General features: G+C 44.8%; 1 protein-coding gene across 1 annotated transcript in view; it reads right to left on the bottom strand.

The window, feature by feature from the left end:
* Positions 1–6,947: 6,947 nt before the first annotated feature.
* The window catches only part of CAVIN1 (caveolae associated protein 1), a 142,269-nt gene continuing 133,708 nt past the window's right edge, over positions 6,948–15,508 (bottom strand). Inside the window, exon 2 of the mRNA XM_078645388.1 lies at positions 6,948–10,434. Within this exon, the coding sequence (XP_078501514.1) occupies positions 9,772–10,434 (663 nt within the window). The 3' untranslated portion in view covers positions 6,948–9,771. The remainder of the gene's footprint in view (positions 10,435–15,508) is intronic.

Here is a 15,508-nt window from a genome sequence, read left to right as displayed (position 1 = left end):
GGCCTGTGAAGAGCCTATCGGAGGCAGCGTACGTGCCCCAGAGAGCCAATCAGCTCTCTAACCATCAGACAGGGCGTAGACATAGAAGAACGGCTGTGATTCCCCATGCCCCGACCTAGGGCAGCAGTGGAGGCTGAAGATGGTGAGTGCGGCGGGGGCACAGAGTCACAGCCACCAGCAGTGCCCCACCGGGGGCCCGGAGTGTGGGCGGCCGCAGGCTCCGGAGCGCCCCCTCCCCCCAGGCACAGGAGCTCGTGGAGAGGGGCCCCTCTGACTGACAGACTTCTCTCATGGGCCCTGTGGCACCCATAGAGCAGCAGACCCCCCTCTTTATTTTATTTTTTATTTAATGCGATTTTCTATAGCGCGAATATTACCCGAATGTGTCAGAGCGCTTTACAAAAGAACCAGTAGCGTTACAGAAGGACTTTGGATTGCATGAGTTACATAAGAGATACAAACAGAAAAAAATTGCAAATGTACAAGGTGAAAAGTCACTCAAAGAACAGACAGCTGTGACCCCCAAAGTTCCCAAGGCAGCCTTGAGTCAGGGCTGTCACCACTCCCAGAGAAGAATATGAGCCCCTTGTTCACCTTCCAAGATTCTGCCAATATTCCAACTCCCTTCACATTATTACTTACTACATTTTCGGACGGGACACCATTTATTTTAAGTGGATGCAGTTTCTGGTGTTCTGATCATCTTGCTCCTGCTCATTCCCCCCGTCCATCCATCCATTCGTCCATGCATCCATCCACTCACTTATCCATTCATCATCCATCCACTCACTGATAGATCCATTCATCCATTCAACATTCCATCCACTGACGGATCCATCTATCCCCTCACTGATCTATCCATCCACTCACTGATCCCCACTGACGGATCCATCTATCCCCTCACTAATCCATGCATCCATTCATCCATCCACTCACGGATCCATCCATCCACTCACGGATCCATCCATCCACTCACGGATCCATCCATCCACTCACGGATCCATCCATCCACTCACTGATCCATCCATCCACTCACTGATCCATCCATCCACTCACTGATCCATCCATCCACTCACTGATCCATCCATCCACTCACAGATCCATCCATCCATACATACATCCACTCACGGATCCATCCTTCCACTCACGGATCCCTCCACTGAACGCCACAGCACCACTAAACGCCACAGCACCACTGAATGCCACAGAACCACTGAATGCCACAGCACCACTGAACGCAACAGCATCACTCAACGCCTCAGCACCACGCCACAGCACCACTCCATGCAACAACATCACTCCATGGCATCACTCCACGCCACGGCATCACTCCACGCCACGGCATCACTCCACACCACAGCATCACTCCACGCCACAGCATCACTCCACGCCACAGCATCACTCCACGCCACAGCACCACTCAACGCCCCAGCACCACTCAACGCCTCAGTACCACTCAACGCCCCAGCACCACTCAACGCCCCAGTACCACAGCATCACTCAGCACTGCAGCATCACTCGGCACCACAGCATCACTCAGCACCACAGCATAACTCAATGCTACAGCATCACTCAGCACCACTCAACGCCACAGCACCACTCAACGCCACAGCATCACTTGGCACCACTTAACACCACAGCATCACTCAGCACCACTGAACGCCACAGCATCACTCTGTGCAACAATTCAATTCAACAACTGGTTCAAATATGTTCTCTCAATGTTTCAAGCTTTATTACAAATGTCACCAAAAAAATGTTAATATTTCACTTCTGTTCTTGGATTTTCGTCACAATAAAATACAATTAACATAATCTTCCCAAAAGTTATTTACAAAAGTTTAAGCTATTGCCATTATAAATTACAATAACTTTTATTTAAGTATTAATTATTTAAAAAAATAAAAGCCATTGTTATTTGTAATATCTCAATACATCTAAGTCATGTAAATACAATGTCACATTTGCGAAAGTTAAAACTATTGGCATTGTAAATGACAAAGCTATTAATTTCGCTATTTTCAAAACCAACACAGAAATAAAATATTTGTCATTTACAATACCAATAGCTCAAACTTTCCTAATGCGAGACCTATTGCATTGCAAATGCTTGTTTTGTTTGGTTCTGGATGGATGTGTTTTTCTTCTTTGTGCATCTATCGGCTTAGTTTGTTTCACTCTAGGTATTGTCTCTGTGTGTTTCATTGTAAAAGGGGGAGATGTGTGGTGTGTTGCAGGGCTGGACTGGTTACCGGGCGTTTCGGTGTGCTTCCGAGCTGGGGGCTAATTTCTCTGCAGTGGGAGCTGATTTCGTTGATGGGGACCTGCCTGCGTTTTGAAATAAAAAAAGCAAAACTAATTTTGTTCAGCACACGCAGGTCCCCATCAACGAAATCAGCCCCCCGGTCGGCAGCACAAAAAACCGCCCGGTAGCCAGTCCGGCCCTGGTGTGTTGTCACCTGTGGATGACGTCACAGAATACAGTGGTGACCGAGGTTCCTTGGAGCCTGCAATCTTGAGTAAGAACTAGAGGGCATATTATCAAGGACGGCGTTAAAATTATCGCCGGTTAAGCGGCAGAAAACTGCAGCTAAAGCGGCGATAATGGGCTTGATAATATGCCCTGGAGATTTCCAATAGAAGCCCATGTTCACACCAGAACATGGACTCCTATTGGAATTCTCAAGGGCATATTATCAAGTCCATTATCGCCGCTTTAGCTGCAGTTTTCTGACGCTAAACCCGCGATAATTTTTAACGCCGTTCTTGATAATATGCCCCAAGGTTGATCCACTGATCACATCTGCTCCTAGTGGGGTCTGTATCTGTGTGTGCTCACTTCTGTCTACCTTATTCTGCATAAATCCCCCAGCGAACTTACAGTGTCAGCATGTATTCCTGCCACCAACCATTGTTACGAAACACCCTAATCAACATTTTGAAGTGGCTCATGTTTTATTTTAGATCATGTTATGTGGGTGTGTATCACTTACAACGCAACTTTTACGTCGTAATGCTGTTACAACGCAGCTATTACAACGCAGGATCCATTACAACGCATGGCATTACAACGCATGGCATTACATCGCAGATACTATTACAACGCATACCATTACATCGTAAGTATTGGTAAGTATATAATTTATTTTAATTTTATTTAATATTATATAAATGATTTAATTAATATTAATTATAAATAAAAATAAATAAAAATATTTATTTATGTTTTTAAATATTATAAATTAATATTTATTATTTTAAGTATTATAAATTAATATTTATTATTTTAAGTAATTTTTTAAATAAATATGAGTATAGGAGTATATGTATAGGTGTTTGGGGGTACAGGGTGTTTTTAGGTTTCAGGGTAGGGTTTGGGTTTTGGGATACAGGGGTGTTTTTAGGTTTCAGGGCAGGGTTTGGGTTTTGGGGTACAGGGGTGTTTTTAGGTTTCAGGGCAGGGTTTGGGTTTTGGGGTACAGGGATGTTTTTAGGTTTCAGGGCAGGGTTTGGGTTTTGGGGTACAGGGGTGTTTTTAGGTTTCAGGGCAGGGTTTGGGTTTTGGGGTACAGGGGTGTTTTTAGGTTTCAGGGCAGGGTTTGGGTTTTGGGGTACAGGGGTGTTTTTAGGTTTCAGGGCAGGGTTTGGGTTTTGGGGTACAGGGGTGTTTTTAGGTTTCAGGGTAGGGTTTGGGTTTTGGGGTACAGGGGTGTTTTTAGGTTTCAGGGCAGGGTTTGGGTTTTGGGGTACAGGGATGTTTTTAGGTTTCAGGGCAGGGTTTGGGTTTTGGGGTACAGGGGTGTTTTTAGGTTTCAGGGCAGGGTTTGGGTTTTGGGGTACAGGGGTGTTTTTAGGTTTCAGGGCAGGGTTTGGGTTTTGGGGTACAGGGGTGTTTTTAGGTTTCAGGGCAGGGTTTGGGTTTTGGGGTACAGGGGTGTTTTTAGGTTTTAGGACAAGGTTTGGGTTTTGGGGTACAGGGGTGTTTTTAGGTTTTAGGGCAGGGTTTGGCTTTAGGGATAATTAAATTATATTTACCATTTTTAAATTAAATGAAATATATTTAATAAATTAAATTAATTATTTTACATTAATTACATTTTTTAATTAAATTAAATTAATTACAATTTTTATTATATTTACATTTATTAAATAGATATTATTTTATTAAATTAAATTAATGACAATTTTTAAATGTCTTTTAATTAAAATATTTAAAAAAATTTAATTACAATAAACTAAATAACATTTTTAAAAAAAAGTCAACTTACCTATATTTACGATGTAATGCCATGCGTTGTAATAGCACCTGCGATGTAATGACATGCATTGTAATGACATCCGTTGTAATGGATCCCGCGTTGTAAAATCTGCGTTGTAACGGAACGCGTTGTAAAATAACGCGTTGTAACATCATAGATCCGTTATGTGTTTCTAACATTGTGTATGAGTACTCTGAAGTCTCTCTTCTTCCGTTTGAAGAGTGATCACGTGATTCCAGCTGCAGTGCCTGCTCCTCATACTGCCTCAGCTGCAAGGTGTCAGCCGAGGAGGGTTGTTCAAGGGTAGTTCATATGGCACACCAAGGCCTAATTCACAAAGGGCCTCCGCACTTGTGCAGGAGGCACCGCAGTTGTGGGGGAGTCTCTGCAGCACTTGTACGGAAGCCCCGCAGTTGTGGGGGTGTCTCTGCAGCAATCGTGGTGGAGGCCTCGCAGTCGTGGGGAAGTCTCCACAATCGGGGTGTATTATCCGCAATAAGAACATTGCACAGATTCTGCCCGAGTGGGGAGACTCACCCACAACTGTGTGGCCTCCGCCATTAGTGCTAGAGAGACTCCTCCACGACTGTGGGGCCTCTGCCACGAGTGCTACGGAGGCTCCCCCATGACTATGGGGCCTCCGCCACGAGTACTGTGGAGACTCCTCCATGACTGTGGGGCCTCCACCATGAGTGCTACGTTGACTCCCCCATGACTACAGGGCCTCCACCACGAGTTTTGGAGACTTCCCCATGACTGTAGGGCCTCCGCCACAAGTGCAACAGAGACGCCCCCATGACTACAGGGCCTCTGCCACAAGTGCCGAGGTGAGGCGCTTTGCGAATCAGGCCTCAAGTCTCCATGGCATCATCCTAGTCAGGCTCGCTCTTGGACTGTCCCATAAGGTAATTAAGAGTTCTAGTGATAGGCCAGTGCCTCTGAAAGTCCTGAACAGCCACGTATATGTCAGATTTCACATTCCAGGTACACCTTTTCAAAGAGCATTGACAATCCTTGCCCCAACCCCGGCCTGTTGTGGTTTATGCAAGAGACATCTGAGCCACCGTGTCTCGTTAGATCAAATGTAGCTTTTGCTTCCCTTCTGCTGCATCCCATTCACCCTTGTGGTGTGAAGTTTTGGTGTTGACCTGCACAAGAGTGGCCCACATTCTGAGTCGTAGGGCCAGATGGGCTGTCCCAAGTTAGGTTGATGTAGCGGATACAATATTACTATTGGTCGACCGATGTTATTGACCTTGAGTGACATAATACTAAAAGCATAATTTGTACATAAATGTACCTGCATCTAAAGCACACCTGTTCCTAATCTAATTTCTTGCCTCGTTCCTAATACCTTCCCACCCCACCAGTGGTAGCTGGGTGGAAACGGTGGTGAGGGGGGCCTTTAGAAACAAAAAGAAGACTTACCTTGTCGTTGCCTGTGTCCTCGCTATTCTCCTGCATCCCGGCAGCACCCACTCTCGCAGGCTCCCCTAAGCCAATCACTATGCTCTTTTCACCATGACAACAGGATCGTGGTTTGTTTGAGCGCCGTGGATCGATACTCAGACAGGGACTGAGAAGCTGTGCATGTTCTCCAAGCAGGCTGTATAATACAGCCGGTGGAGAACATGCTAAGTGCGCTTGGCGGTTTGGCCGGCCCAAGACAGTCAGCCAAACCGCCATGCGCACTTGGTGCAGCAGCAACCACTCCTACTCCCTCTTCCTGTGACAAGCCCATCCCCACCCCAACCTGGCTCGATCCTTACAGAAGAAAAAAATTATAATACTGTAACGTTATTAACATTGCATTATTATCATTTTCTTTTTCTTTTTCCACTTAGTGTGGCGATGCTCCTCCGCCTTAGCGCAGGAGCCGCCCCTGCGCCCCACCCACTGCTAAGTAGATGTGCATGAAAAATCAGGAGCTACTTGTGTTGGAGGAGCTTGGGTGAGATGAGTTGAGCTGGCATTCTAGGTTACTTCATTATGGAATCTGTCTCCAGTCCTGAAATTTTCACCTGCAAATCATTGACTTCAGATGCATTAACCTACACAGTTACATGGAAGCAAAACAAGACTACAAGACCCATAATGCATTAGGTTATCTCACAAAAGCCCAGGACTGGTACGTGGAGATGGTACGGCTGCCTTTTAGGCTGTACGTGCGGACATGTACCGTCGAAGCAGTTTTTGACATTCTGGTCATCCAGTATTATAATATTCGGAAGGCATCCCTGGAGAAACACAAGAAACCACTTCTTGAAGGGCACAGCAGAGTTGTGTGCGCACACGTGGGAAGCTACTTGTATACACAACAACACACCTGATTCAGGCTGGAGACTCCCAATTTGGAAAACCAAAAATCGCTAATTTTGCTGCCTCCAGCTTGAAATTACATTCACTTCAATATAAGACAGTGGGGAAAATAAAGCCCCCCTAACCCCGATTTTTTGTTCAAATCTTCAAAAGTTCCCTCTTTCGTCTTCCTAAATGTTGGCAAGTATACTTTTACCCCTGGGTTCTAAAGGTGGAATTACACCAGAGAGCCTTCACCAGCCTACTCCCCTCGAGCTTTGTCCGGTTGCTCGTGTGACCAATCTTGCCCGGCTTGTGTCACTCTTCCTTCACACTTTCTTTGAAAACATTAATGGAGACAACAAACATTCCAGCCAATTTGTACAGCAGTTTTTTTTTCGATTTTTTAATTATTTATTTATTTTTTGTGGTTTTTATTCCGTTTCACATGACAGTGTTGAAAGACATTAAACAATTATTCCGTGCACATATAAAGAAGCTCTCTCGTTCACCCACGTGAGGGTGGGGCACTTGTCATGCGCCGAAAGGTGTGACGTCATCATTGTGAGGCAGACTGCGCTACAGCTAGACAGACAGAGGGGGGTAAGCGTACAGAGGGCTTGGCATAATACTGCTACTGAGCTGGTACATAGATGACGGCAACAGCTGGGATATACACAGGGGAACCGAGCAATGGGACCGTTCGCCTTCTGATGTCAAAGTTACTTTCTGAATGGGAAATGCGGTGACTCCTGGAGACGCCATATTTAATCTTCACTTTGTGGAGCGCCCAACACAGTGACTACTGGAGACGCCATATTTAATCTTCGCTGTGCGAAGCGCCCAACACAGTGACGACTGGAGACGCCATATTTAATCTTCGCTGTGCGAAGCGCCCAACACAGTGACGACTGGAGACGCCATATTTAATCTTCACTGTGCGGAGCGCCCAACACACTGGCACAAAGGATACTTGTGAACTATGATCAGTGATACCTTACCCTCCCCCTCTTCTGATCATTGAGCTAATTGGTCAGTGTTAATTTAGATTTCTACCAGGTGAATACCGCAGTCACACAGCATGTCCGTAGGCCAAGGTATCAGCGCTGATAATAGCACAATACCGCGTTGTCACCCAGAGAACAGTCTTGGATACCGAACCTTCAATCAATACTTTTTTTCTTATATATGTCACTTTCTTGGTTTTGTCGCTCTCCGTTGGTGCTCACAAACTGCTTCTGTACTACCGCGCAACAGACAGAAATACTGTGAATTCAGGTCTGGGGTTGGCCACCAAAACAGTACCTGCTTGCCTGGCATGGACACTGGTGCTCAGAGGCTTTAATGAGGAGTATGAACATTTCATGTCAAAGTGTCTATCTGGTTACTTGTGTTTCTGCTTGTCGGTCTGGATTCCTAAAAAAAAACCCTGATCCATTTGTCAGTATCTTTCTTCAAAGAGTTACCAATCTGAACACAAACTTACACAGAATGTTACGCAGAATGTCCCATAGCAGGCGCGCTTACTTCACGTACTGATTTTCAGGTGGTGACTGCCTACGTTAATGAACATCTAGTGGTCATCAACTGTGCAGCCATCTTTTCAGAAGGTGAAAGTGGCTGCTTATGTCACAGTCTGCTCTGCTTGCTAGCACGGTGGGCTTCACATTGGTGCTATGTTGAAGGGTTTAAGTACAGAATAAGCATTATTTGCATGGGATTATATTTGGGTCAAGGCACTGCAGGGGAGTGTATTTAAGTGCCAGAGGGATGACAGAGTTTTGTCATGCCATATTTAAGATATTGTATGGTTGTATTGTGCTTTCCATAACCCTTGCCAGGCCTAAAGCTGTAGTGTAGGACTCAAGTTTTCTACATTTCTCTAATGTGACTCTAAGAGACTGATAAAAAAACCTTAGTAATAATAATGTGCTTGCCATGACGATGTAGTCGAATGCGATGTACAGGATGCAGTGTTATTGTCGATTAATATTATCGACCTCAATCTACTGTCATACGACACTACCCAACAAGTGCGGAGCGTTTAGCACCTATACTCACTGGCAGCCATGGAGATCCAAGAAGACCTTCAAAGGCTGATGTCGTTATCGTGAAGTCTAGGCTTCAACCCAAGGTGGTACCCTCCTGCCATCATGCGAAGGATGATCCTTACAAAAGATGCTCTATAAGCCCAGGAGGACCAGTGCAGGGAGTTGTCAAGGCTAAGACCAGGCTGCCTGCCTTTGAAGAATGGTGGAAATGGTTGCAGATCTGTCCAAGGTGTTCTCCAACATGGGTGACACAAGGCACCGAGGCTTGTCAACTCAATACAGGATGGACATCTGCACTCTAATTGAACAAAATTGCTTTTAATGAACAATGTATTTTTTCTTTTTAATTTTGTAAGCCTCTACCTCACATTAGCCCTGAAATAATAAATGGCGGACCAGAAACATCAGCTTTATAAAGAGCAGCCTTAAGGCGTGTTGTATTTTGGTATGGTCTATGGAGCAAAGCAACAACAAGCTAGAAGCTGGTTTGAATATCAATCTCACTTATCTTATGTCTATAAAGGCATGAGCCTCTCCTGTCTAAATAGGGTACTGTGTTAAGTAAGACACCTGTCTCTCTCCAACAATTACGTACAAGACTCTGTTTGTGATGGAAACACCATGATGCGCATTCCTTGGAGATATTAGTTAAACATACTGGACACATCTACTCCCCATCACCGCATGGACTCTGCTTTCGACCCACTCGACTAAATGGAATAGCATGAGATGACAACTCCAACAAACAGAATGTAACCTTGACATCACGTTCCTATTGCTTAGGAAAGGTTAGTGTACAGGCACGGTCTCCTTTATCCAGGTTTTAGCACTTTCACAGAGTATATGGGCCTTGGAAGTATGTACATCCTGACGCGCTACCCACGAAGCGGCCAGCCAGCCCACAGAAGGAATGACTTCCACATTATTTTCAGGACTGAAAGAACACAGGACATTTTACAGAACCTTCCTGAAGTCTCTTTGGGCTAAAACAGAAATAAATGCACCTGGTTGGGGAAGGAAATAAGAAATTAGCTTCAATGGGTTTAATATAATGCATTGTGTACACTTTCTCGTTATCTCGCTGGTGCAAAGCCAGAGGCTTGAAATGTGAAAGATTATAAAAATTCAGCTGTCCCAAGGAAATACTTTGGTGGCCTTCCCACCTAATCGCTGTCGCTCTTTTCCGCTAGCACGGCATCTGCATCCTCTGTGATCTCCAGCAGTGCGTTTAGATCAGGGCTTTCATTCCTCCTCAGGAGCTCTGTATTTTCTCCTTCCTCTCCCCCAACTTCCACCATCTCAGTGGCCTGTACTTCCACTTCTCCATCTCGGACCTTCTTCACGTAGAAGGTAAAGGGTGGCACCTTGTAGACCGCCGTCTTTGACCTGGCATATACTGGGTGGTCAGGTGTGAAGGACTTCTTCAGCTTATCCCTAGAGGTCTTCATTTTCTCCCGCCGCTCGGCGGTCACAATCTTAGTACCCAACTTGTTCATCTTCTTCTCCAGAGTGTGCCGGGTCTTCTCAATGTTCTGCTTGGTCTTCTCCAGGTTTTCTTTGGTCTTCACCTTTGTCTTCTCCATCTTCTCCTTGGAGAAGGCCTTCTTGATGTCGTCCACCTTCTTCATACCGGTCTTCTTGATGCGTTCTGCCCGCGATTCCTCAATGATCTCTTCAATTTCCACCTCCTCGTCCGAGGACAGCTGGATTCGCTGCTCGTCCTCGGCATGCTCCTCGTTCACATTATCGTCACATTCTTCTTCCTGCTTCTCGGCGTCCTTCAGAGTTTTGCTGATGCTCAACTTCGATGGGAGTTTGACCTCGTCCTAAAAGAGAAAGAATAACTATCAACACCACTGCACAGTATAACAGACACCATGTTATTTTTTCATTTTCATTGGATGGTTGTCTTTTTAATTCCAGTAAAACATATTGCGGCGGCAACCCTCACAGTCAGAACAATATGGGGGAAAGCATTTACTGAGTGGCTCTACATACTTACATGGAATGGGATTGACAAATCCACTTGTCCCAGTTATAATATACCTTAACATAAATTACTAGAGCAGCCAGTCACACAGATCCTTGGAGAGTCTCCAAACCCCATGTGCAAGCAATGCATCTTTAAAGGTGTGATCTTTTTGGTACTCATCACAGTTGGCTTTGGGGACACAGCTTTAAGACAAAAGTTTCAGGCCCATTGGGTCAATTTTCGGGAGGAAATATATTAACTACCATTTATTAAAAACAATACCATGTTTTATCACTCTTCTCATTCTATTTTGTTCGTCACCATTTGGCAGATGTAAATAAGATTTTGGTTGCACTGTTTTGAGATTAAATGGTGTGTATGCTTATTTTAAACCACCAATCTGTACTTAACATTGCATTTTCTGCGAAGTAAGATGGTACAGGTAGTTTTGAAAGTGGGAAGAAAGCTAAATGATTTTCTTGGATGAAGTTGCACAACCCCTCAGTGGAGATACATTTATAAAAAATAAATGATCACTGAGTGAATGTTGTCGTGATTCTGTCAGTGACAGTAGGTAGAGGCGGGTCTTCTGTCTTAGAACATATGTTCTCCATCAGAAGACTCACCTGATTGGAGGTACCAAATGCTGGTGCCAGCATGAGCGGTGCAAAACTGCACGGAGGCATCAAACCGGAAGTGCCACTTTGTCCTCTAAAGTCCATGTTATAGGACTTGAGATTCTTTAAATGCAGAACTGTATCCCTACTAAAGGGTTTACCAAGGTTCCGGGAGAGTGGAGTCTCAAACACAAATCACTGGCATGAAACTCTCTGCTAAATGCACGTTGATGGAAGCCTGGAGATTGTTAAACTCACGAGAAAGGACTAAGAGCGGGTGTGGGGTCTGGCACGCCATACAGAACACCAAGAGGCTCCCAAAAAGACGTACATAGATGTGAATATGATAATGAGTGGGAACATCTCTCGTTAAATAACACTTTCTAGACCCTTCTCTCTTCTATCTCTCCATCATGCTATTCAATCCAACTAACAGACTCAATGTCCACCGCTGAAATTAATTTCATATTTCCCTATACTAATCCACCACTAAACCTTTTGGGTTCTGGAGTATCGTGCTACTTGCCGAAAAGCGCTTACACGGGGTAGTAAGCGCTATATAAATACAATAACGATTATAAAAAGAACTGAGTGAGTGTCCAGGTAGGCTGCGATCACCTGGACTGAGGCCTGAGGTGAGCTGCAGCTGGAGCGCGCAAGAAGCTCGCAGGATGAAACTATAGCAAGACAGTACTAGGCAGCCGCCTTCCAATCATCAGTCGGAGGCATCAGATTGCCATCTACCAAATGTAACCTCATTGCTAGGAAAGAGTGGCGGCAAAATGTGAGTCATGACCGTGGCTTAGGAGCACACCAGATTTCAGAGACGTGAGGTTACATGCCAAAGTCAAAGCTGTGAAGCTCATAACAAGCTGGGATTCACAGCAGGCTCTGGCTCACAAGAGACTCACAGAAGGAGAACAGGATCTGGCTAACAGGAAACTCACAGAAGGGCAACAGGCTCTGGCTAACAGAAGACACACAGAAGGGCAACAGGCTCTGGCTCATAGCAGATTCACAGCAGGCTCTGACTCACAGGAGACTCACAGAAGGGCTACAGGCTCTGGCTCATAGCAGATTCACAGCAGGCTCTGACTCACAGAAGACTCACCAAAGAGCAACAGGCTCTGGCTCACAGCAGATTCACAGCAGGCTCTGACTCACAGGAGACTCACAGAAGGGCAACAGGCTCTGGCTAACAGGAGACTCACAGAAGAGGAACAGGCTCTGGCTAACAGGAGAATCATAGAAGAGCAACAGGCTCTGACTCACAGGAGACTCACAGAAGGGCAACAGGCTCTGGCTAACAGGAGACTCACAGAAGAGGAACAGGCTCTGGCTAACAGGAGAATCATAGAAGAGCAACAGGCTCTGGCCAACAGGAGACTCACATAAGGGGAACAGGCTCTGGCTAACAGGAGACTCACAGAAGGGGAACAGGCTCTGGCAAACCGGAGACACACAGAAGGGGAACAGGCTCTGGCTAACAGGAGACACACAGAAGGGCAACAGGATCTGGCTAACAGGAGACTCACAGAAGGGAAACAGGTTCTGGCTAACAGGAGACTCACAGAAGGGCAACAGGATCTGGCTAACAGGAGACTCACAGAAGGGCAACAGGATCTGGCTAACAGGAGACACACAGAAGGGCAACAGGATCTGGCTAACAGGAGACTCACAGAAGGGAAACAGGTTCTGGCTAACAGGAGACTCACAGAAGGGCAACAGGATCTGGCTAACAGGAGACTCACAGAAGGGAAACAGGTTCTGGCTAACAGGAGACTCACAGAAGGGCAACAGGATCTGGCTAACAGGAGACACACAGAAGGGCAACAGGATCTGGCTAACAGGAGACTCACAGAAGGGAAACAGGTTCTGGCTAACAGGAGACTCACAGAAGGGAAACAGGTTCTGGCTAACAGGAGACTCACAGAAGGGCAACAGGATCTGGCTAACAGGAGACTCACAGAAGGGCAACAGGATCTGGCTAACAGGAGACTCACAGAAGGGAAACAGGTTCTGGCTAACAGGAGACTCACAGAAGGGCAACAGGATCTGGCTAACAGGAGACTCACAGAAGGGCTACAGGCTCTGGTTCATATCAGATTCATAGCAGGCTCTGGCTATGGTATGTATAACCTCGCGTCTCTGAATGCCGTTTTAATTTTGATGAAAGGGTAAGAGTAAATGTTGTTCTTGGCCACGCCTCTAATTTATTACGGTCATTCAAAACAACGTGGGTACGCCCTGTTATTTGATAACTCATACTTATAAGCAAAAAAACAACTTGAATGAGATACTTAAATACTTTGCCTATCGTTACAAAAGTGAGGTTCATAATAGTCCATCAATAATTATATAATCATCGAACTAAAACTAAGTGTGCCAAGATGGGTCGGAATGTATAGCTCGATTTAGTGACATGGGAAAAGCATCCTCTGAAGCAAAGTACAGCAGCGCCCTCTCATGTCCGAAGGTCGACCTGCTAGAGATTTTACATTTAGGGCACAAAATAACTTTATGACAGAGAACCAGTGTTTATAGAAAGATACTGTTAGTGTAGAAGTCATCATTAGCCTCTCAGATAACTCAGTGAGTTGTCTTCACTGCTGATGTGTGTGCTACGCCTTTCATCCTTTACCTCTGTAGTTTATTAAAGAAGTACGGCTAAAGTTTGTTCTAGCAGTATATTTTTACAGTGCTTTGAGTGTAAGAACTGATGATGCCGGATAAACATAAAAAAGGAATCTATGGTAGTGTATCTGACCAGGTGTCCGTTGCACGTGTGGGTTGGAAGAGCCCACCCCCAGGGCTTTAAGTGGGATGAAAAAACTGGTTGGTCTCTCAAAGGGGCGTGGCCAGTGTAATTAATGGCGTGGCTTAAAAACACTTACTTTTATTTGGTCCACTGTGTTTCCCCGTCCGGCCTCGTTTGTTTAGTTTGTTACACGTTGCAACGTGTAACAAAAGTAACAAACCAGTAACAAACCAACAGTACCCGCGGCGAGAACCCAAACGAACTAGAAAGGAATCAAACCTTAAAGTAAGGACCCTTAAAATCAAGAAGTGGCTTACAACCTCAGTGGAAAGTGAAATAGCACGTCATCCACGGACATGATATAAGGAAATATTTAAAGTCTGACCCCGGGGAGTGAGGGAAAAATAAGAAAGTAACCCCACGGACCCCAGAGGAGTTTTTTAGTCTAAATAGGGTCCTCGATATAGAATTACAAGGAGACCCATGACCATATATCGACACATATGTGCGAAAATATGGGTTATGCTGATTAAAAAGGAGAAGTTATATTAATTTGTCCTGAAGAAGGTGGTTAGAATAATTTAAGAACCGCCGAAACGCGTCGACGCCTTATTGCAAGTTAAATTTGAAGTGGTCAACATTCATGAAGGGATGAGGAAGTGTGTCTAAACCTTATGTTGAACCAACTGTTTCTAAATTAACTGAATATAAGACAGATTTTATTGTCTTTTTGTGATTTCTCCTGTATTATTACTGTATATTTCGCCGTATTACTTTTATGTATTAATTGATTTGATGTATATGTAATTATTTTTTTAAAAAAAATTGTTTTTAAATCTTTTCAATAAATAGTGTATATATGTATGTATACATATATATAAATATATATATATATATTTTTAGCATAGTGTGCCGCCCGACTTGTATTTTGCTGTTTCTGTCATTGCATCCAGATTTGTGATACAACAATTAACATCATACCTACAACAAGTAAGGACTTTTAGCTTTGTCAATGGTTATTAGTTGCATAAGATAAAAAAAACTACAACTATGGCTTATTACATATAATTTTGAAAAAGCTTCCAATTAAAGCCCTGGTGACCCTACCACGATATTGCTGCTCTTGCGTTTCAGAAAGAGAAGGGAAATCCAGAAAGAAAATTAATCTTTAAAGGATTTCCCTTCCCCCATAAAGCTCACCTGGCTTTACTGCATGCCATAACTTCTCCACTAGTGAGAAGTGAGCAGTGTGGGCAGCGCACATCGATGTGCCTGCTGTCTCGAAACGGGTCTCCATCAGGCTGTTTTGCGCCCTGGCACTTTTTTCCAGACTGCAGTGACAGCAAACTGCTGTCACTGCAGTCCGGGGAAAAAACGGACCGTCTGTGCCAGGGCTCAAAACAGAGCCCGATAGAGACCCGTTTTGAGGCACCCTTTAAGAAACTGCTGGTGCTCAGACCCCTTGAGACCCAGCCCACTTAAAGCCCTACCCACCCCTCAGTTAACTGAGGACCACGGTTGACCTAAGACAACAGTTCCCAGTATTTTGTTGT

The sequence above is a fragment of the Lissotriton helveticus genome, chromosome 5_1 (assembly GCF_964261635.1).
Source record: "Lissotriton helveticus chromosome 5_1, aLisHel1.1, whole genome shotgun sequence".
Taxonomy (NCBI): Eukaryota; Metazoa; Chordata; class Amphibia; order Caudata; family Salamandridae; genus Lissotriton; species Lissotriton helveticus.
This window is presented reverse-complemented; position numbering and strand designations above follow the sequence as displayed.